Genomic DNA, 23,624 nt, shown 5'->3' on the forward strand with positions numbered 1-23,624 from the left:
GGGGAGGACTGGGCTCTGGGAACACAGCTGTCAGACGCTGTGGTGGCACCATGGCATGCCCTGAGGGACCCCAGCCCTCAACGAGGAGCAGATCTGTGCAGACACAGCCTGGTACCCTGGTGCCACAGGCCCCTGGGGCGCAGTCCTGGCATGCTGGCTGCTGCCTGTCTCTTCATCTACGCACAGACTTGGAAGGGGAAGGACCCCAGCCCTCCAGACTCACAGTGCAGCGTCAGAAGAACTGCCAGGTGCAGTGCTGGCTACCAGCTGGCCGTGAAGCCCTGGGCAAGTCACATTTCCAGGCTACTTCTTAGCCAAATCCTTTGGGTGGGCCAGAGCAGACTGTGGCAACCACTGGGAATACGCACGCTCCCCCCTCACCGCCTGGCCCCTGAGCCCTGGGCCCCTCCCTATGGCCTGCGGCCATGGAGGCAATGGCTGGAGCACCCTGCTGAGCAGAGCTTGCCCTCACCTTGGGACAGCCACTGCCTGCTCCTTGCCTGCAGTCAGACAGTGCTCTGGCCGGGACCTGCCCCTAGCAGGGCTCCTGCGACTTGAGCTAGACACAGACGCCAGCTCTCCGTACCAAGCTTTCCCTTGAGACATGTCTAGGCCAGCCTGGCACCCACCCACCCGCTCTGCAGAGGAGCATCGGCCCGGCCAGAGGGAGGAGTGGTCCAGGGGAAGCTGCAGCCCGGGGCTGCAAGGCTGGAGGAGATGGCCCAGGAGAACCAGTGCCCACCAGTGCTACCCCATTCTACCGCTGGAACCCTAGTGCCCCAGAGATGGTCTGTGCACCCTGGCGGGGGCCTGCCCTGCCCACCTTCTCTCCCCGGTAGTCTGGCCAAGGGAAGAGTCTACCACCTGCATCCCTGGGCCTCACGCTTTCTCTGTACCACCTGGAAAATGGGGACAGGCAAGCAAAGTCTCCAGGCAGCGCGAGGCCGTGTTTTGGTGCTGAATGAGCCACTTGCACATTCACAACAGACTCTGTCCCAGGGAGGGGACAGGTCATAGGCACACAGGTCACCTGCCATCTCCCAGAAATTGACTGCACAGTGACCACAGTCCCCACCCTGATTGCATGTCACGTGGGACTATCTCCAGCTGAGCACCGGGCGTGAACCATTTCATTTCGGCCTCGGGAGAAGCCGCTGTTCCCGGGAGTGGAGGCCCCAGCCACACACCTCAGGGGTGGTCTTCACCCCATACTTGACGCGGCTCCGCAGCCCGTCAGCGCTGCAGCCGTCGGAGGGGTATGAGGGTGTGCCGATGGCGGTGCCTGGCGGGAGCTTGTCGCACAGGTTGATGGGCTGATCCTCGGTGGTGGCGGTAAAGTCCACGGGGGCGGCAGCACTGCTGCCGTTCATCTCGGGGAAGGCAGGGTCGCCCTGCGTGCTGCTCGACGTGGACGGGTTCAGGGTGGAGGAGCCATTGCCGCTGCCGCTCTCGGAGGAGGAGTCATCTGCAACGACAGGCTGGACTGAAGCCCACCCAGCTGCCGCCGCCCCTGGCCTGCGGCTTCCTACAGGGGTCACGGCCACCCCCTCGGGGCACCTGCCCTGCACCGCTGTCCATGCCACAGGCCCCAGGGCACAGGGTGAGCCCGGCGAAGCAGCCACGGTGGGTCCCTCCTTCCTCCGCGAGGGCCCAACGGCCTGACACCTCCAGAGGCTGCAGAATCGCCCCTTCCTGCTGCTGCTCCCCTGCCGCGCCCCCCCAGGTCTCTCCTTCCTGTGCCTCAGGAGGGCAGCGTGGCTCCAGAGGACACTCAGTGGCCCAGCCTTTCCCACACCAGCCTACTGGCGGCCCAGGTGTGGACACAGCACCCTGTCCTGCCCTCAGTGCATGGCTGGGTGGTGCTGGACATCCCGAGGGAGGGCTGCCAGGCCTGGGGGCTGCACCCTCTGCCCCGCGAGGGACCTCCGAGCTTTCCTGAGCTGCCTGCAGGCTCTGGGGGTGCACCTTGACTCCAGGGCCCAGGTATCCCCAGGGGAATCCCAGGCCTCCTCCACCCGGCCACCCTCAGGACCGCAGCGGCCCAAGTTGCGCGGCAACTCCAGGGGTCACTGTCAGGTGAACACCCGGTGGTTCCCCGTGTGGTTCAGGTGCCCTGGTGGCTGTGCACCCAGCGCTCCTGCGGGGAGGAGTGGCCATAGAGAGCCCTGACCATGTCCCAGGCTGCCCCTTCCTCCAGGCTAGGTTTGCGCTGGACCCCACCCCCACCCTCCAGCCAGCAGATTATGAAGATTTAGTCCCCGGGGCTGGGCACTGGGCACGCGCCTCCTGAGCGTCCCCATGGTGACCAAGGGCTCTGGAGCCCCAACCAATCGCTGGTCTGCCGGCTGCCCAAGGGCGGGACTGGGCTGCCCATCATGCAGCCATGACTCTGGGCAGAGAGGGATGGGAAAAGCTTGGTGCAGTGGGACCCCTCCCCCTCGGCTGCTGCAGGTCCCCTGGGCCACACTGCCCGCACGCAACATCCTCCTCCAGGTAGCCTGGCTCCAGGGCGCCCTCTGTAGTCCCATGAGCTGGGCCCCAAGCCTGCAAGTAGCTCCCTCTCGCTGGCCTGTGCCCAGCTACTTCTGGGACCACCCGAGGCCTCCCTCCCTCCCAAATGGGCTGGTTTCTTTTGGCAATATCTCCAGCTACTGGTCTAGGCATTTATGAAATGAACAAATTGGCCTGTCAGTATTTATTGAGCCTACTGTGTGCTGGCCCTGTCCCAGGTCCAGAAATAAAGTGATGACACCAGCCAGGTGTCAGCCCTGGGGAGGCGTCAGAGATCTATTAGTGAACCTTACCAGGTAACGGGGAACGTAAATTATGGGAAGGGGACCAGCCAGCCTCCACCTGAAAACCATGCCCCCGTCCCCACCTGGTGACTTCTCCAGGCAGGCACCCTTCCTGCAAGCACTGCCAGCGTGCCCCTAGCCTTGTGACCTTCATGACTCCCCAGCCAAGCCCTGCTGCTGGGCCTCAGGACCCTCCAGGGCTGGGCTGGGCTCTGCCTGCAAGCCCAGCTCCACCTGCTGCCTCAAGGTGGACAACCCTCCTCCACTGCCCTGGGAAGGCGGTGCAGCCTCCTCTTGGCCCAGGGTCATCCTGAAAGTTGCCCGCGCTCAGCCGGGGCAGGGTCTGGTGCCAGGGAAGTCCCCACACCTGAGGTGGGGGGATGCCTGCCCACCCTAACAGTCCCAGCTCCCTTGAACTCTATGGGGGACCCATGCTTAGCCTGCCTTGTAGGTGTGACTTCCCACCCCAGCACTCCCCACTTGGGCCACCTGCTGGACCTGGGAGGCCCTAGATCCTCCCTTGGGAAGGAGGAGCTGCTCCTCAGTGCAGCAGGGGCGCCAGGCCAAGGCCAGCAGCATCGCACCCTGCACGGGGATAGTTGGTACCCATCATCTGCCTCCCTGACCTGGTTTTCCTCCAGGAGGATGGACCCCTGCCCTTCCTGGGCATGAGCACAGGGGTGCTCAGAGCTGCTGAGGGTGCTTGCAATGCTCTTGGGGCCCCGCACTGGTCGGAACCCTGCTGGTGGCAGAGGCTGTGCTGCCATCGCTCCAGGGCTGTGGGCCTAGCCAGAGAGCAAGTGCTGGTGCCAGTGGTACACACGCCTCCCTGTCCTCAGACACCACCCCACCTGGCGAGGGGGACTGCAGCCCAGACCTCACGTGGCCATGCGTCCCGAGTTTTTAGAAGAAGCTGGAAATCTGCACCATGTTAGATTTCCAGTTTTAAATCTGGATATGTTAAAAAGATTTACAACTTATTGACATTGTTTACATTTTGAAAAGCCTTGGACAGGCAAAATGTGGTCTAGCCACACATGGAATATTATTCAGCCAAAGTTTTTTTTTTTTTTAATGGCACAAAAAATAGTTTGGAAATATGCTACAACGTGTGAAGTGAGCTGGACACAAAATGACTGGTTCCACTTACACGCTGTATCCAGACCAGGCAAGTCATAAGAAGGAAGTGTATCTGGGGCCGCCTGGGGCCGCCTGGGGCTGGGGACAGGAGGGACCAGGGCATTAATGGGCATGGAATTTGTTTGGGGTGATGAAAGTTTTGGAAATACTGGTTAAGATGGCAAAGTCTACGTTACACATATCTCACCACATACAACAAAAGTAAAATCTTGAGTAGGCCCACGGACCCCCATTTACCCATATTGCACTATGGCCAGGGAAACCAGCCCCCGCAAGAGCCACTGTCTGAGTGACCAAAGAAAACCACCAACACCTGTTTCCCAGTCCTGCCAAGGTCCTGCCTCCCCGGGGCTCCGCTCAGGTGGCCCCAGTGTGGGGCGCTGACCCCGGCCTTCCCAGGCTGCCTGTGCTGAGGAGGGGACCTCTCCTCGTGCCTCAGTCAAGGGCACTGGGAGGTCTGACGGGCCCTGTTCTAGAGCGGGCACTCCTGCACCCACGCTTTCTCACCGCACACGCACCTGCGTCCCACGGCCGTGCCTTTCCCAGCCTGGAACTCGCTGCTGGCCGAGTCCGCGTGGTGCCGAGTCAGGGTGGGCACCGGGAGGGACCTGCCCCCCTTTCCTCAACACCTGCTGGGTGCAGCCCAAGCCCAGCCAGGCTGCGCACTGGGGACCAAGGGTAAAGAGAGGGTGGCTCTGCTCACCGGGGCCTGGGGCCACCTGCTTTCTCACCCCTCCGGCACCACCTTCGGCTCATCCTTCAGGGCTCGCTGAGCACCACCCTCAGGGAGGCCACTTGCCCGCCCAATCCCGTCCTGGCAGCTCAGGGGCAGGCAGTTCTGTGTGTGCCACCGCCCCTAGGACAACCCTGCTGCCCACCCACCCGCTCCAGCAGGGCCTAGGCCTTGGTGCATGCTGCCCTCGTCCTGTCATGCTGACCCTGGCTATCCCCGAGGCTCGTCCCTTACCTGCCCCGGCTTTGCTTGAAGGTCGCCGCCTCGAGGACCTCCTCTGACCAGCCCCTGCCCCCACTCTGACACACTGACCCCTTTACCTATTTTTTCCCGCGTTTATCATCTTCTCACAAGACTGCTGATTGTCGTGTCTGTGGCCTGCGCCCAGCCCCCACATAAGCCGCCCCAGCCCTGGAGGCCCAGGATTGGCAGAGCCACATCCGGTGGACCTGGATCACCAGTGCCTCCCCAGAAGCCACGCCCCTTCCTCTGGGAGGTGCTCTGGTCTTCCAGGGTCCCCAGGATGAGCACGTGCCCAGGTCTGGCCAGTCAGCATGGCCCATCATGTGACTAAGTGAACCCAGGAAGGTCGGCCCTAGACCCTGTGCACCTGGGGGCAGCTAGGTCTGCCAGGCTGGGGGCCCATCCTGGGGTGAACAGGCTGGACAGATGAAACCCCTAGATCCACCTGTGACTAAAACCAAAGAATGCCCGGACTATTTGGTGACAGGAGCCATCGTTTCCAGGCTGCCGATGCTGGCCGGGGCCGTCTATCACACGCGTCTGGTTTGGTCTGAGTAATGGGGGAGTTGGGACTTGGGAGCTGGTACCTCGCAGGGCAGCGGCCGGCTCCACCCACAGCCTTCTCACAGTGTGGGAGGGAGGAAGCAGGGCCAGGGCAGCTGGGTGCTGCCGGCCCAGTTCTTCCTCGCCCGTCCTCCAGGAGAGGCCTGAGGAGAGCTGCCAGCAGGCACTCACCCCAGGCCTCCTCTGCGCGACCTTGAGCACAGCAGCCTCCAGGGCTCCTTATCTACAGTCCAGGGAGTTGTCGCTGACGCCCTCTTGGGCTCCAGCACTTTATGACTGTGAAAAAACCCAGCTGGCCCGCGGCACCGAAGGCTGGGCACGAAGCTCCTTCCAGGGGCGCGGCCTCCGCGGAGGGCCTCTCTGGGCAGCAGGAGTTCTGCTGGGCCCGCCCAGACCTGGAGCTGGAAGGGAGCCTCAGGGCGCCCAACACCTGGTCCCACCTTGGGCTGTGCCAGGAGGCCCGGTAGAGGCCTGGGGAAGCGCAGCCTCCTCGGCACTCCAGGAAGCCAAGCCCCGCTCCGGGGAAAGGGCTCTCCTGCCTGGGCAGGACCCAGAGCCACCACCTGTGCCTGGAACGCCACGGCAGGGAAGGCCAGCGCCCAGCTACTCGAGCGCAGGGCACCGTGCTGCCGTTCAAATGGGAATTAGTGATGAATGGGGGAGATTGTTCCTCCCTCTGTCCCGTCTCCAGAAGGAGACAAAAGTCCTTTTACCTCAGCAAACAATGCTCTTATGTGGGCGCCAGCGCCCACAGCCCACACAGGCCTGGGTCTGTACGAGCCGCCAATCGCCACTCGGGGCTCTGGGGCCGTGGCCAGCAGGCCCCTCTCCTGGTGGGTGACCCACCTCAGCCCCCTGGGCAGGCTGGGGAAAAGGGGAAAGGTCCACCACCCCTGGGACCATGGCAGGGGCAAGGACCCCTGGCCCACAGGCCCCGCTGTCCCCTGTGGCCAGAGGTGCAGGCCTGGCCTGTGAGGCTACTGTCACGGCAGTAGCCAGGCAGGGGAGAGGTGGGGACATCAATAATCCACACACACGAGATGAGCTGGGGGAGGGGAGAGTGCCGGAGCCTGCAGCCCCCCATGGCCACTGGGGAGGTGTGGACCCAGGGCAGGACCCCCGGAGGCCCAAAGCGAGGCTCTGGGCTGGAGCGGAGGCACTGGCTGCTCTGCGTTTGGGCCTGCGCCTCCCTGGGCTGCCCTCTCATCCCGCACGCGGCCTGCTCTGACAAAGGCCAGCGGCCTGGCCATGTTTCTGCAATGCACAGTTCCAAGGAGCATCAGGCTCCTGGCAGGCTACCCGGGTCTGCCTTCCGGAAGGCAAGGCAGAAGAGGCCCAGGGGTCAAATGGGGGACCCAGGATTCCACCGTCCCAGGGGACGAGGCCATGCTGGGCATCCTCCTACCTTACCATGTGTGGCCCGCCTCTTCCACCTGGTCTTCAGGACGCTGCTGCCCACCCAGCTACCCCTCCTGTGCACCCCTGCTCTGTCCCTCTGGTTCACACAGCAGGCAGGGGACATGGGCTCCACTTGTGCTTCCTAATGTGCAAGCCCCAGACGTGGGCACCCCTACACCATGACACCAACCTTCTCTGTGGGACACCTGGGTGCTCTGCCAGACCACTGGTGGCAGTTCCTTTTTTTATTTTTATGGTGCTGGGGATTGAACCCTGGGGTGCTTTGCTACACCTGCAACCCTTTTCTATTTTGAGACAGGGTCTCCCTAAGTTGCTCAAACTAGCCTCCAACTTGCAATCCTCCTGCCTCAGCCTCCTGAGTCATTGGAACTACAGGCAAGTGCCACCTTGTCCAATAACTTGTTCCTTAAGGAGGTGTCAACACCTTGGCCCTGAGAGTCAGGAGCAGTGTCCAGTAGAAACAGCATGAGCCACATGTGTGGTCTTGAGTTTTTCTAATAGCTCTTTTAATTTTAATTTTAACTTTTTGTGGTGGTGGGGATTAAACCCAGGGCCTTGTGCTTGCAAGGCAAGCACTCTACCAACTGAGCTACATCCCCAGCTTAATAGTTATGTTTTTTAAAAAGTGAAAAGAATTAGTTGAAATTAATTTCCTTTCAGTGCTGAAGATTAAACCCAGGGCCTTATGCATAGTGTGCAAGAAATTAATTTTAATCATCTATTTTAAAGCTAAGTACAGGGCTACATGCCTGTAATCCCAGCAACTCGGGAGCCTGAGGCAGGAGGATGGCAAGTTGGAGGTCAGCCTGGGCGCCCTGGTGCGTCCCTATTTCAGAGTTTTTAAAAATCTATTATATCGAATGCAACACATTGAAAACATCATTTCAGCAAATAATCAAAATCGAGACTCTGTGCTTCCCTCAGAGTCGCTGTGCTCCGTGTGTTTGCACATGGGGCACCAGCATTGTGTCCCAGCCATTTCCGGATGCTCAGCAGCCCCTGATGAGGCAGCGAAGACCTTGGCTTCCCCTAAAACTGACATTGTGTCTTCCTGCAGGGACCCTGAGGTCCACGCCCCTAGAGGTGTCCAAGCTGCTGATGAGAGCTCAGGTGACAGGGCCCTGGAACGGGTGCTGCCTTTGGTGGGGGATGGATACCAAGTACATGCTAGGTCGCTGTGTCAGGTGCTAAGTAACTCATCGTGCCTGATTTGCACAACCCGTGAAACAGACACCCATGAGGAGCCAGAGGCTCCTGGACGGAAATCACCAGCCCCCTATCCCTGCAGAGCGAGCAGCAGCACCCAGGTGGCTCCCCAAAGTACCACCCACCCCACCCCTGGTGCTGCTGGGCCTCTGGGATTCTCTTCAGGACTCAGTTTGCCCATCTGTACTATGGGATACAACCCTGCCTCAATTCCTGGACTCTCCCAGCACACACTGGTCAGTTATGCCCAGAGGAACTAGCTCCTAGTATGGACTGCCAGGGTCTGCCTCCCCGAGACTGGACAATCTCCCTGCCCCCGACCCCTGCGAGCACAGACAGCAGAGAGATGCCAACCCAGCATGCAAAGCTCTAGCAGAGAGCCCCAACCCCCAACAAATCATGTGTTCTGAGAGTCAAGTCACTTTGAGCCACCAGGTGTGAATGATGCATGGGGCAAGACTGGTCTGGGGGCCTGGAGGCCTGTGGTGTCTGGGGGCCCATAGAGGGCCTTCCCTTCCACCGGTCCTCCCGGAAGGAAGCTGGGCTAGCTCTGGTGCATCCCAGTCCTTAGGTCAGGGCGATGACGCCAACGTGGCCCCAGTCACTTCCTGGTTCCTGGTGCCTCTCTCACCCCCACCCCCAGCCTCCTTTCCAGCAAGGCAAGGCTGCCTCACCAGGGGTCAAGAAGGAGGGGGTACTGCCGCTCCTGGGTGAGGGGCCCCGGCTAATCTCCAGGGGGAGCCCGGGGAAGGCAGCCGCCTCCTTTCCTAGCCGGGGACGCTCGCCTCAGGCCCCAGGGCCTCCCTGCTCTCCTGTCCTCCCCAGGCGTCTGGGGACCTCAGCAGCCTGCACAAGGCAGCGCTGTGCAGGCCCCGCCTGCTCCTGGGATAAAGGGACCTCTCGGTGCTGTCTCCCAGCCTCTCACTCCTTGGCAGGCTGGGGGCCAGCACAGCCCAGCACTGTCTGTGCCGCCTGCAGCCCAGCTGATGGTGGGCACTCTCCTGTGACCCAAGACTACCGTGTGGCCCACGGCCAACCTCTGGCAGGCCTGGGCCCCTGTGCCTGCTCCTGGGGGGAGGGGCGGGCAGAAGGCTGCTACTTCTCCATGCGGTGTGGCTACTCGGGGCCTTGAACAGGAGCAAACAGCTCCTGCTCTGAAAGGAAGGGGCCAAAGGAGGCCCAGGCCCAGCTTCGAGGCTCACCTCAGAGAAGCAGGCTCCAGGAGGTGGGCCAGGCCAACCCACAGCTGACCGGGAGGAGGGCTGTTTAAAAGCCACTTCGGACGCTCTGATCCCTGCTGCTGGTGGAGGATCAGGGCAACAAAGTGAGACCCCACCTCAAAACGCAGCAGCAGCAGAAGCCACTGCCGCCACCACACACTGTGGGAAAGCCCCTCTGGGCCATCACGTGAAGCTGTGGTGAAGGGGCCTGATCCTCACCCACGGGACAGTAACCAGGGCGGCGCCCAAGCCTGAATGTTGATCCCAGGGACTTGGCTGCCGCAGGACAGGCTCTCCGGACCCCTGGGGGAGGGGCTGGATCCGTGCAGGGTGGACACTGACAGGAGGAACCAGTGGCGAGGCGGGCTGGTGTAGTGGCTGTCTCTGGGTCTGAATGGCCTGGCCCAAAGCCCACTCACCCCTTCCCATAGCCTCCTGCTGACCCTCTGCTCAAGTGGCTCCTGGCCCTGCTGAGAATGTTGCAGGTGGCATCCTGGGGGCCACAGAGCAGCCAGCACACAGACATGGGCTGCTGCAGGCTGCTTCTCCGGGGACAGCAGCATGACCTCACAGGTGCCTACCTAGCAGCCTGGCAGCATGGGGTGGGTGAAGCAAGGAGCGCAGGTCTGCCCGTGGCAGGGGGCTGTGGCGTGGGCTCTGTGTGGCCTAGGGGGCTGAGGAGGCGGGGCTGGGCCAGTGGGTCCTGAGAAGGGTCAGGGAAGCTGGCGGGGTGGAGGGCCTCTCTGTCCTAAGGATGCACGTTTTTCTCGCTCCTCCCCGCAGGGACCAGGGGCAGGGGCCCAAGCCAACGAGGAAAGGAGAGGCAGCACCCAAGGTGAGCGCGGCCCCACCTGCTCCCTAAGGGACTGCCCAGCTGGCCAGTGAGCATCTCTGGGTGGTGGAGGGCCCCACAAGGGCAGTGAGAGCCAAGAGGCAGGAAGTCTCGGTCTTCTGACAAAGACCTGATGACACACCAGGATTAATGTCACAGCCACTATCATGTCAGACAGAAGTGAGGCTCAGAGAGGGTGAGCAACTTACTTGAGACCACACTGCAGGGACAGGGCAGGTTGTACCTGTTCAGATCCGCAGCACAGCGCCATGACCCCTGAAGCCACGTCTACGGAGACCTCAGGCCCAGAGCAGTGGCTCTGACCCCTTCTACCCTCTCACCTGGCTGTGGCCTTTCCTGGGTCATAGGGAGCATTTGGAAACATGTGACGCCAGACACCCCAGCCCTGGCACTCAGCATCCTCTTCCCTCCTGGCTTCCTGCCGACACACTGCTGCCCAGGCCCCTCTGCCCAGGTGCCTCCCGCTCCAAGAGCCTTCTGGGTCTCCTGTCAGCCAACGGCCACTCAGCAGCCACTGGCTGAGCACCTGTGCTGTGGTCGGGCTTGGGATGAAGCCCAGGTCGGCTGACTGGCTTGTAGATGCTTCCTACAGCTTTGCTTGCAGAAAAACAGGGACTTGGACACCCTTCCACAGGAGTGGCTCTGGAGAGACCTGCTCCCTATGCTCTGGAGGAGTTACTTCCCCTCTGTGGGACAGGAATGGTCACAGTGCTGAGCTCACAGGGCTGGTGCTGGGCACATGATGGGCCAGAGCGGGCAGCCTCCAGTTACTGGGTGGACTGGACAGCCCCTAGGACTACAGCAGACCCACCCAGTGAGGGAGGGACGTTGGGACCATCGGTGGCTGCAGCACATGCCCCCATCATCTTTCTAAAAGAAAACGAAGCTTTGATCACGTGCACAGAGAAGCCTGAGAAAAACGTGCCCCGAACATGGGTGTTTTTAATTTTTTCTTTGCTGGCTCCTTTATTTTCTTCTAAATTTTCTATAATGAATGTGACACTTGGGAAATAAGAACAAGAGTAAGACGCACATCTGTCATGACACAGAAAGCAGCCAGCCTGGCGGGCCCACCCTCCAGGCCTCTTCCACCAAACCAGAATCCTGGAGGGCGGCGCCTTGGTGGGCAGGCAGGACAGGGCTATCAGCCCAGCAAGGCACAGTGCTCAGTGTCTGCAGGCCGACCCAGGAGGAAGCCCAGGAGCCAAAGCCCCCTCACTGCCTCTCCGTGGCCAAGGGCATCAGGCCGGCTCTGCATGCTGACCTGGTGGGGGAGCTCCCAGTGGTCCATGGGTCCAGTAGCCCTGGCTGGAAAAGCGGCCTCAGGTGAGGGGCACAGGCAAGAGGCCCTGAGCTCTCCGGGCTCCACATGGCTCAGGTGCAGCAATCCCACCTCCTATCCTGCAGAAGGTGGAGGCAGGCCCCAGGGCGAGCAGCACCCTCCACTGTCCCCTGGCGCTGACTTCCTGTCTGCCCGGGAGGTGAGTAATGTCCGCCCCCACCTCTATGCCTCCTTTCTGGAGTCCAGGCGTTATATTTTCCATTCAGGAAGGGGCAGAGAGAGAGGCCTGGCAAAGCCCATTGGGGAGACGGAAGGAGCCCCCGCTGGGGGAGGACCCTGGCCTGGCCTGTGACCCACGAGCAGCCAACAGTCACTGGCAGCCACGGCTGTGCTGGCACTCGGGGTGCCGCAATCAAGGAGAAGGCACAGGCGCAAAACAGGTCACTCCTCAGCTGGGGCTGACATGACAGACGGGTGTGCTTTCAGTCCCCAGGCAACACCAGAGCCAGGTCTCCAGAGCCTGACAGCTGGACTCTCTTAGGGAACCTCTCTCCACACCCAGAGGCAGCCCTGGGCCAGGGTGTTTTCCAAGCACCGCCCATGTGCACCGAGAGGAAGCTCAAAGCTCTAGCCAAGGCTGGTGGCGGGTCTAGAGGGGCCTTTTCCCATGTGTGGCAGGGAGCAGTGGCAGGAGCCGGCTGTGTTGCCCTGGGCCAGGAGGAGTGAGTGCTGGGTGCGCAGGGACCCTGATGCGCCCCCCCACCGGCCTGCGGGAGTGGAGAGAGGGGAAGCCCCAGCGCCTCCCTGCAGGCTGGTCTGCCGGCCCAGAGAGCTGTGCTCTCATGCAACAGCCAGAGCCCCACCAGGGAGCACGGTGGGGGTGCTGCTCACTGCCACCACCTGCCTGAGGGACCCAAGGACAGGTGTGGGGAAACACCACCAGGAGGTCTCTGCAAAGAAGGCTCAGGCAGGGGCAGGGCGGGGCGGGGCGGGCCGGTGCCCACCACACCTGGCAGGACCTATGGACAGCTGCCTGGAGCCAAAGCTTACATGCTCTGCTCACTCTGGGCTCAGCAGTCCTGGACACCAGCAGGCCCTGCCAAGGCCCAGCCTGCCTCTGCCTTTGTTAAAATTTTTAAAAAGAAGAGGAAGGAGGAGGAGGAGGAGTAAAGAAAAAAGAGGAAGAGAAAGAACAAGAGCCCCAACTAATCCACACCAGGTATAAACCAGGATTATGACAAACTACCTGGCTTTTTAAAATCGCTCTGGTGGCATCTCTGGCCAGTAGGTGGGATGCATCATTGGTGTGGCCCTGGGAGTCTTGCCCCTTCTGGTGAAGGGAAGAGTGAGGTGCTCAGACAGGGCAGCTATCCTCCTAAAAAGCCCAATTTGTAACTGGGCACAGTGGCACACACCTGTAATCCCCGCTGAGGCAGAAGAATCACAAGTACAAGATCAGCCTGGGCAACTTAGCGAAACCCTGTGTCAAAATAAAATATAGAAAGGGCTGGGATGCAGCTCAGTGGTGGAGTGCCCTGGGTTCAATCCCCAGTACTGCAAAGAAAAGGGTGCAATTTGTCCCCAGCAAAGAGTGGACCTACATCCCCACGGGATGGCACGTCAGGGGCACATGTGCTTGCTCATTTACTCACTTGGGTAGCAAATACTCAGCACAATGTGCCTGGCCTGCAGCTGGAGTCGTGGGGCAGCGCGGAGAGCAAGACTGTCACGGTACACCCCTTGCAGAGCTCATGGTGGGGACTCAGACATCTACCTTCCAAGGTCTGCATCCCCGGGGGACTAAGGGCCACTAGCCCCTCACCAGTCCCACCAGGGGTCTGAGGAACTGGGGGAGGCTGACAGGATGAAGAGCAGGGCCGAGGCTGGGTGTGGAGCTCAGGGTCCACCTCAGCTCCTGCTTGGCCTGTCCTCGACCCCAGTCCGTTAGTAACAAGAGGGGGTGTCAGAACGCCCTGAAGCTCCCAGAGGTCTCCTTACACTCACCCATGGGAGCCAGACTGGAGCTCAGTCTGCACTGCGCACCTCCACAGAGCAGCTGCAAGCCTGGACCAGGAGTCCAGGATGAGGGCAGGCTGAGCAAAACCTTGTGGGAACCTCTGGGCAGACACAGTGGTCACCAACAGGCCCAAGGACCAAAAAGGGCAGCAGAGGCCAGTAGGTAAACCTCCTCGTGCCCTGAGACCACCTGTACCAGGTCCAGGATGGCCTCTGGCCTCCAGATACAGCTGCTGATGAAGTGAGTCCTGGTCAACGCCACCTTCCTGTCTGGCTCCTCCGTCCCCCGATACACACCCTGTTCCATCAGCAAGCCAGCCTGCCTCATTCCCTCAGCCTGGCCAGGAGGGCTGCCACCAGCACGGGCCAGTACGAGGCTCCTGGGGGCAGCTCCAGGACAACGGGAGCCGCCTCTCTGCGCCCTCAGCCGACATCTGGGCAGCGGGTGGCGGATGCTGAGGGCGCTGCAAGGCCCCCACAGAAACCCCTCCCTCTGGTGCCCGGTCTTGAGACCCCATAGCACCACGGGTGACCCGTCTCCCGGGGAAGTGCTTCCATCAGTGACCACACTCCCAGAGGGTGTGGACAACAGCAGTGCAAGACTTCGCTGGGAGTGAGGAGGGGACACAGCCCGGGCATGTGCGCGATACAGTGCTAAGGACTGAATCCAGGGTCCTGCACACGCTAGGCAGGCGCTCTACCACCCAGCCACATCCCTGGTCCCCACTCTGGGTTTTTGCACAATGTTCTGGCTCCTTCTTGGGAGGGTGTGACTGGCCGTTGGCTGAGCACTGCTGGCAGTCCCTTTGGTGTGCCTTGGGTGTGGCCCTCGATCAGCTCAGCTGAGGCGGGAGGTCAGCTGCTGGGCACATCCCAGTCCCAGAGCCCCAGGCCGCGTGTGGTCCCCACCCCCGTGGGAACGCTGGGAGGCAGCAGTGGTCTGGGAAGCTCCCAGCACGAGGGGGTCTTGCTGACCTCACGAGGCATCAAGGCACAAAAGCCTTTTCTTTCCCAGCAGCCTCGCACCCCACTCCTTGCGCAGCCGCCCCCGGGCTCCCCAGCCCCAGCCCAGACACCTCCAGCTGCCTGCAGGCTGGGTCTCCTCCCAGACAAAGCCCGATTCGGGCTGGGAGGGTAGGAGTGAGGCAGGCGTGCGGTTCCACCATGGAGACGCACTTTGACCCAAACTGCAAGGCTCTACCCCTTATTTACTCTTTAAGGCTAGCCCGTTTCTCAGCGTTGACATTACACCCCTTTTTAACGCTGCGCCTCCCTCCCACATTCCAGGCCCGACCTTCAACCCCATCTAATCGCAGGCTCCTACACCCCACTCTCTGAGGCCCGGCTCCAGATCGTCCCCATCCCAAGCACCTCCTCCCTGGAAGTCAGCGCCACAGAGCACAGGTGCCACCCATGCCTGCAGCCCCGTCAGACGGAGGGAGCCCCCACAGCCTCAGAGCCCAGCCCTCAGGGGCCCCGTGTGGGGACTCTGGAAGGGACCTCTGGGATCTGACTTCCCACCCCAACTCTCCAACCCAGGAAGAGAGCCTCTACTCCAAGGGAGGCCAGAGGAGGCAGGGGGGGGGGGGGGCGGGGGCTGGAGGGCCAAGGAGGATATGGGGAAACTGCACCGCCTGGTCACTCACTGGGCGGCCCGTCCTTTTGCCTGTCTTCTCTGAGCCACAGTAACAGTTCTCATTTTCATTGCTGGACAGCTGGCCTACTCTGGGTCAGATTCAAATCGTGACAACTTTGAAATCCCCGTCCCCTGAGCCCAGGAACATCTGAGCACACAAACAGGCATAATACATTTTGGGGTGACAGTCCCCGTGGGCTCCATCCATTCATCTCTGGGAGGAGCCACTTGCTCTGTCATTTGGGGACGGCGTCTCCAGGGGTCACTGTGAGCCCAGTGGCACTGCCTCCGGAGGCCTCAGCCCAGACTCTGCCACCAGTCTGTCTAGGCTGTCGCAGGATCCGCCAGCCCCCTGACCCCCGGCCACTGAGGGGCACTCACCATCCTCTTGGCCATGGAGGTTCTGCGGGCTTCGCATCCTCTCGTCCTGGCTGGGACTCAGGCTGGAGGCCAGGTGTGGGTCAGCTGACATCCATGTGGAGTCATTCATGTCAAAATCCTCACTGCTCACAGAAGTCTCATCCTGGGCAGACACAGAAGGTGGGCGTTCAACAGGGCTGGGCTTTTGTGGGGCTGGAGGCAGCCTCTGGGTGGACTCTGAGGCCTGTGGGCATTAGGAAGTGCCCTGAAGGGCCCAGAGAGCCCCCAGACCTTGTGGAGAGGGCTGGGTGGCGCTCCTGCTGCCCGTGGAAGAGGCTAGGCTCTGATTCCTGCCGAGGCCGCTGTCTGTAATCAAGGCAATTACGAGGTCTGCATCCTGGGGGTGGCTACAGGGCCGCTCTCACCCTGAGAGGCAGGCTGAGACTGTAAACAAGGGCCACTGCTCTCTGCCTGCAGCCCAGAAAAGAGGGCTCACTCTGCACAGGGCCAGTGGGCAGCAGTGGCCCTGGGGAGGCCACGCTGGCTGCCCTGCCTCCGACTCAGTGGGGCATGCATGGAATTCCTTTCTCCCACTCCCCCAACCCAGAGGACATTTCTGTCTTCCTCCTTCCTAACCTTTGCTGTGCTTCAAAGATATGCTCTTGGGTGGCTTCCAAAGCTGAAAAGGCCAGCCCCAGAAGTGTGGAGAAGGAAGGGGGTGGAGCGGGCCAGGGTTCCGATCAGACAGCAAAGCAGCAAAGGGGGTTCCGCTCAAGGGCCTGGGGGGCCGCCAGGGCCTTCCAAACAGCCGGATGGCCTGCTGGAGAGGACCACGCCTGCCTCCTCTCCCCTAGCTGCTGGCTTCAGTGTGAGCCCTTGGCCAGTCATCCGGGAACCCCCGGGGCGGGGCCCTTTCAATCCAGCCCTCCAGCAGGAAGGGACCCCACCTCCTTCTGGCCCAGCCTCTTTCAGGAGCAGCAAGCAACTGTGTTTGGGAGCCGGCTATAAAACACAGGAAAGATGACCCAGCAGCTCCACACCCGGAGTTCTGGCCTTGCCCCCCCTTTTCTTCTGTGCCCCAGCAAGATACAATGGCCTCTGTGGGCCCAGGAAGAACCTCTGGTGGAGCACCCCCAAGCCTCCCCACCAGGGCCCCCCGCACAGACGTCTCTTTTATAGTGAGCAAACACACTTTGGTTTGAACTTTCTTCGCTGCTGTCCCTAGGGCAGACACATCTGCTAGGGAACCAGCCTCCCCTCCCTCCCTCCCTCCCCCACCACACGGGCTGGCAGGGAGTTTCCTGGAATTCACAGCTTCTGTGCAGCCAGTGTGGACCCTCTGGGCTGAGTGCAGAGGACAGGAGCCTGGAGCCTGGGGGGCCTAGAGTCCACATGTGCTCCCCCACACACTCAGTGTCCAGCTCCCTCAAACACAAGCAGGAAGCCGGCGGCCTCCCGAAAATTTGTTCATTCACGCTCACCCACACCAGAGGACACATGCGGGTGCAAAAGGCTCTCTCTGCACAAAGTGTACAAAAGCACAGAACTCCTTCGGCACGGGGGGCGGGGGGTGTGCTGACCGGTGGTGGGTGTCCCTTGGAGGTACACAGCCAGCGCACTAGGTAAGCTGCTCTGCAGGCCCTGCTCGAGCTGGGTGGGCTCTGGGAGTCAGGAGCGGGCTTCTCCCTTGGGTCACTGCTTGGGGCCGAGGTAGGAGGACTCTAGGGTGTCAGCAGCACAGGCATGCACTAGGAGGCTGGGTGTCCTGTCACCTCCTATTCAAAGTCACCATCCATTCATCAGCAAGCATTTCCTGAGTACCAACTATAGCCACGCACCTGACTGGGTGCTGGGAAATACAGCTGTGGAACAAAGTCTGACCTTCCAGGCACCCCCTCCAGGGCAGCGGACAGACAATGACAGAAAAATACCTCATGCTAGTTGTAACAGGGCTACAAAGTCAAAAAAAGCCAAGGGAAAAGGGAGAGTAGAGTGACTGGCAGGGCTGCACAGGCCAGCATGGTAAGGTCAGGGCAACTGAGCAGAAGCTGCAAGAAGTGAGGGAGGGGCTGTGCATGACCCCACACAGGCAGCGTCGCGCTGTGCTGTTGGGTCCACGAGAGCAATGGCAAGGCTGCTGCGGTCAGGCTTAGGTGAGCACCCAGGGGCGTCCCCTACCAAGGTGCAGGAACCCTGGTGGGCTGTGCCCCTCATCTGTACTCAGAGGCTCATGGGGCCCAGGACACTAGGAGCAGCACTGAAACCTCCCCCGCAGGCTGACCCAGCCGAGTCCACGTCAATAGAGGCCCAAGCCCTTCAGGGACCCCATGCTCCCTTGCTTGGCTCATCCCTCTCTCTCACCCGCTCACCAGGGGGTACAGTTTGCATCCTACAGATGAGGAGACAGTGGAAACAGCAGCTCCCAAAGGTTAAGGCACTTGCCCAAGGCCACATACCAACAGGCAGCAGAGCCAAACCTGTGCCATTGCCAAGGCTCAAACACATCCTCCTGCCTGTCTCCAAGCCTCTGCTCAAACTGCCTCCCTCCTGTGGACACCCGTGCTGCTGCTGGGCTCCACCAGCCCCTTCCACAAAGGCTTCGGCAGGCTCCGGAGCGGCTCACGGTTACTTCCGAACAACTTGCCTAGCTGCACCATGAGCCCAGCTGCAGCGTGTCACTGTATCATGAGTCTCTGCCTTGTCGTTCCCCAAAAAACCCTGGTTCTTCCAAGCCTGGGGACCAGGCTACATGTTCTCTGAATTCCCCACGAGTCCTGTAAGACTTGTTGAATCAACTGAATCGCCTGGCACAATGCTAGTGTTTAATGAGGATGCTGCATTAATTTGACAATTAAGGACTCTGGTCCCACTGCGCACAGTTCTTGAATGGGGGCCATATGAAAACCTGGACCCTGACTGGTGGGATGGCAGCCACATGCTTCCCCATCCTACAGCTGCCAAGGCCCGCCATCCTCCAGCCTGGGGTTTCTCTGGCTCAGATTGCTGACCTATCCGCCAAAATGTACTCCATCCCACCCTGCCGGGACAGGTCCCATTTGGGAAGAGGTGGGCTAGTTTTACACTGACACTGAAATCACCTGATAACAAAGGGCATCCATGCCACTACGCAGCTCAGGCAAGGGTTCTATCAGCCATCCTTCCAAGAGCCCCAGGAAACCAGCACCTGAGGCAGGCCTATCTCCAGATCTGCTCAGTGCCCTGCAGGGCTTCCCCCGGCCAGCGGGCAGAGCCCCTCGGTGGAGCGGGGGTCTGGATCCCGGCAGTTTGCACCAAGAGCCCACATCACAGGGCCCTGCTCCACGCTTCCTTCGATCCAAGGAACCAGATTCCATAACGACAAAGTGCCTGAGATGAGACCAAAGGGAACTCAAGGGCGAGGAGGCCACATTTATACTTACACACGTGCATGCTGGAAGCACACTCACTCTCTTCCACGAGTTGATGACATTACTGAGCAGCTACTATGTATTGGTGTTGTGTTGGGGACACAGATGACTAAGGCAGGGTTCCTTCCCTTCAGACCTTGTCGTCGTGGGAGAGGAATCAGCCAAACATTCTGACCCCTTGTAGGTACTGGGGGAAGGGGCTGTGGGATCCCTGCCCAGTTACCAGGGTCTTTTCCCACAGCCTCCAGTGTTCTGCCATCCGAACCTCAATTTTTCCAGAAGTGGTTCTAAGACCCCGACATCCTGACTGCCACAGCAATATTTTTAAAGTAAGAAATCAAGTCTACTAAACCTAACTTTTGAGAAACACAAATTTTGGTTAGACTTACACAAACACCTTCGACACCCACACTTTTAGGGCTGAGCTGGGAAAGCAGACTCCTCGGGACCCTCTGCAAGCAGCCCCTTGCCACAGAGCTCCCCACCCCCAGCTGTGAGGGGCAGACTGTACCTCCAGTCACCCACTCAGGCCTGAGCCAGCCGAGGCTGGAGAAGCAGGCTAATTACACAGGCAATTACCAGCACACACAGTTCAGAACCCATCACCCAAGTCCTGAGGGACCTGCGGGAGGCAGCCGGCGCAGCTCGAGAGTGGCAAGGCCTCAGGCCTGAGCCGAAACCCGGCACTTCCCTTCTCCTCCAGAGGCTACAGCCAGTCTCCTCTTGTTCTTCCCTCCAGGATCCCAAGGGAACTGGAGCCACTCTTTCTGCCTTTCTGTTAACAAACTTCAATGAAACTTTCACTGGAACACAGAATAGTATGTGCAATCCATGCTTCTGGGTCCCCTCTCCCCCAACCCTGCATGACTGGCCAGCCAGCTGTCCCCTGGTTTGTCTTACTTCTGCCCTCGGGCACCCTGGAGCCTGTGGCCTTGCCCACCTGGCAATAGAAATCCATCATATAATGGGCACCAGAGGGCCTGAGCCATCATGGGTCACAGGGCAACAGGGCCAACTGCCCTTCTGAAAAGAGAACCCTTGAGTTGTCTGGGCTGGCAGGTAGCACCAGTCAGTCGCCAGGACACACCCCAACCTGGAAGCCCTGACTCTGGGCAGAGAGAGAGGAGCTGACCAAACCCTCCCTGCTCTTATCTTCAGTCCAGAATTCATGGGCAGGTTCAGCTTCTCTCCACCCAGCTCTGAGGCCCTTCCTCCTCCGTAGGCAGGAGGCAGCAGCCACTGCCCAGCCACGGAGGAGAACACGGGAGACCAGAGGAGAACGGAGGAACAGGTCTGTGTCCCTGGCTTGTAACTATGGGCAGGTGCTATCAGTAACCTGATTATTTTACAACTGGGGTCAATTTCTCTGGAACTGGGCTCCTGGTGCCTCTGAAGTGGAGCCATTTGCATCCTCCAGGACTCAGGATCCAGGGGCGTGCCTGGCACAATATTTTCCAGGCCTTTCCTCGGAGCTGTAACTCTATCTCTACCACTTACTTGAGAGAGAAAAAGGAGGAGGATTTGCAGAGAATTCAGTGCAACTGTAAGCCATAAGCCCTGACCAGGAGCCCTGGGTGTGTGTTTCAGAGGAGGGTGGGGGCAGGGATGTGTAGGGGATGTTTCTGAGCCAGGCAGGAAACAGACCCCTCTCTGTACGGCCCCAGGTTTGTTGGGTGGCCGGAAGGAACACCAAGCTCAGGCAGCTGCCCCAGCACTAGCTCTACCCCCCGTGGGTAGGCACCAAGTGCAGAAAGTGGTGCAGCTTCTCCAACCAGTGCTGGGCACCTGAGGCCCCCGGTCTCCACGTCTCAGTGGCACACCACAGCTGAGCATGCCAAGAGGGTACTGAACCATATTTGACCCCGACTCAGCCACTTCAGTTCATCAGAGGGCTTAGAAATGGAAGGGGAAAATCCCTAAGATCCACAGAAGCCAGGGTTGGGGTCCCTGTTGCACTGGGGCTGCACCAGGAGCAGACGAGGGTGGATGGAGTCAGCTCCAGGCCCCTGGAGTCCTGAGGTTGCTGCTTCATGCCAAGCACCTGGTCATCAGGGGAGGAGGCCAGCCTTCCAGGGACACTCCGGCACAATTTTGTTCCTTCCTACTAACTGGCCTCCTCTGCTCACCAGCCATGCAAGCACAAGCTCTTCTAGGAAGTGTGGAGCAGGGAGGGCTGGGCAGCCGATCGCCCACCACACTTTAGGTTCCCTCTCTCCACCCCCCCCCCCCCCGAGTGTGCGCCTTGCACGGCGCGCACACACACACACACACACACACACACAATGTCTGCCACACGGTGCTCACATACACATGTGCATGCTCTGTTGTCCTTGCTGTAATGGACGCCTGGGTGCTGCGAGGGAGCATTTCCCACACCTTCCCACTAGTGTATGGAGGGTAAAATGGGCTTTTGTTCCTAAGCAAAGGCAACTGGCTGTTTTCCCAGCATTCCTCACCATGAGGGCCTCATTGATACCCCCAGTCCCTGCCATTAATGGGGGTCTCTTTAAAAGGGACACTGGAGAGATGAGCTGCAGCAGGCGGGATTCTTCCAGCCAAAAGGAAGGCTGCGGGGAATCACTCTGAGCTAATCCCCTGCAGGACTGTCCTTCCAAGAAAAGGGCCCAGAAAAGACAAAAAAGTTCTTGAGCAACTCAGAGGAGGCCCAGCTCCCTATTGCCCCAGGGTGGCCAAGGCCAGGGGAGAAGTTCCTCAAAGTTAGCCTTCTGGGCTGGGAGGAAGATCCTGGGGTGCTCTGTTGCCAACACTTGGCAGGAAGGTGCTGAATGGGGTTGGGACACCCAGCCACAGGGCAATGGGAGCAGAAGGTGCTGCCTTAAACTCCTGCTCTAAGCAAGCCCAGCCCAGCGGGATCAGACAGGAGCTGGGTATTATTCAAGGACACATTTAGGCTTTAATGGCTTTCCAATGAAGGGGTAATTTACTGGGGGGGGGGGGGGGGGGCGGTTAAACTACCCACTGGGGCCTGTGCCATAAATGGGCCTTTTCTCCAGACCAACTCACAGCCCTGAAGCCAGCGTGTTACAGGGGTCAAGACAGGGGACCTGGTCTCATCACCAGAGGCTCCCTCCAGAGAAGTAACACCTCTCCTCAGGCCTCCAACTTGGGTGTGTGGGGGGACAGGCAGGCGGGAGGGAGGGGGTCCCAGCTGATTCTGGGATAAGTAGGGCTTTATCTCAAGGGAGAATCTATTTCAGGTCACAATCCTCAGAAAGAGGAGGAAATCAGAGTCCAAACACCATTTCAGGTGAAATCAGGAGGTTATTCATCTCCCCTCAGAGCAGACAGAAAGAAAAATCAATGTTTTAGAGGGGGAAAAAGGTTCCATTTGAATTAATGGGTTTGTGGCTTCTCCATTGATCCGCGCCTCTTCACACTTTCTTTTTGTGCTTTTGTGCTCTTGGGGAGCGGGAGGGAGAACAGACTGGGGACTGGAGGTTGGGGGGGGGGGACTCTCGATAAGGAAAAGGACGGTCTAACCTTAACCTTTCTCTAGGAATAATGCTAATTAGCAAGGCTTAATGAGAACTTCCCCCAGGAAGCACGGCCGACCGGGTAGGGGCGACCGGTAGGACGGCCAGACTGGGGCAAACGCAGCTTGGAGTGAGTAGGGTCACTTCTGAACCCAAGCGGCTGGAATTAGGGGGAAAAAAAGATCTCCCTTCTCCCTTCCCCCCTCCAGCCAAAGTATCCGGCCCTTGAAGACTAGGTAGAGGACAGAGAGTAGCGGGCGGAGGTGTAAATCCAACTTAACCCTGCGCGCGCCCTCCAGGCGGCCGGCTGTCCCCAGCCCCGTGTGCCCCTGAGTCAAACGCCGCCGATGCCTGCGGCTTCCGCACGGACGGTGCACCTGAGAGGGGCACCCGATCCCCCTGGGGAGGGACAAGGGCCTGCCAAAGTGGGCTCAACTCTGCAAACCGCGTCTTAACTCCCCGCGCCGCGACGGGGAGCCCCTCCCTGCCACTCAAAGCTTCCCGTCCTCACATCCCCAAACAGTCCACTTCCCTTCTCCCGGAGGCAGCGGCAACCCGAGCCCGGCCCCCACCCCGCCGCCAGCGAACGTCTTTCTCCCCGGGACGCGGTGCCCAGCTCGCTGCAAACGGTGTGGCCGCGGCACAATACCGCGGCGCGGCGCACACAATCACCGCCCCCCAGGACCGGCGGCGCGCACGGCCCGGGAGTGGGGTGCGCCGGTAGCCCCCAGCACTTGGAGCTAAGCACACCTCTCGGGCACCCGGCGGCCCCAGAGTCAGCCTTCACGGTCCCCCACTCTCGGTCACACTCACCCGCCACCCCCCGCCCCAGCCCACTCCGCCCAGGGCGCAGCCGCTCGCCCGCACCCCCCTCCTCAGCCCTGGCGCAGGAAGCTTCCCCTGAGTCCCCCTCCCCAGAACCCCCCTAACCCCCCGCCCCGCTAACCGCAGCTCAACGGCCGGCGGCAGCGGCAGGAGGAGGGGGCGGCGGCCCGGGGCCCGGAAACGGCCCGATCGCCGGGTCCCGGCCGGACTCCGTACCTGGGCGGGCGGCGAGGCGGAGACCGGCGTCCGAGCTCCGCGAGTGAGCGGGGCAAGCGGCGGTGACAGCCCCACAGCTCCAGCTGCTGCTGCTGCTGCTGCTGCTGCTGCCGCCGCGGCCGCCCGGGGAGAGGGGCTGGCACCGCCGCGGCGCGTCACTGCCCGGCCCGGGGGCGGGGGTGGCCAGGGGGAGGGCCCAGGCGAGCGGCGGCGGC

The 23,624-nt window shown here is 60.6% G+C and overlaps 1 protein-coding gene across 4 annotated transcripts in view; it reads right to left on the reverse strand.

Annotated features, from left to right (window-relative positions):
- Positions 1–23,624, reverse strand: part of NOL4L (nucleolar protein 4 like) — a 384,060-nt gene that overhangs the window by 280,823 nt on the left and 79,613 nt on the right. For 2 of the 4 annotated variants that reach the window (XR_013761981.1, XM_079128163.1), the window contains exons 5-6: positions 15,489–15,630; positions 1,188–1,465 (exon numbers count right to left, since the gene is read on the reverse strand). Coding sequence is in view for 3 of the 4 variants with exons in the window: in XM_079128163.1 (XP_078984289.1) it covers positions 1,188–1,465; positions 15,489–15,630 (420 nt within the window). In the remaining variant the exon portion in view is untranslated. Of the gene's footprint in view, positions 1–1,187; positions 1,466–15,488; positions 15,631–16,103; positions 16,218–23,409; positions 23,555–23,624 lie in introns of those variants that run through there. The other 2 variants (XM_079128166.1, XM_079128165.1) reach the window with 2 other exon arrangements.

The sequence above is a fragment of the Sciurus vulgaris genome (genome assembly GCF_902686455.1).
Source record: "Sciurus vulgaris genome assembly, chromosome: 2".
Taxonomy (NCBI): Eukaryota; Metazoa; Chordata; class Mammalia; order Rodentia; family Sciuridae; genus Sciurus; species Sciurus vulgaris.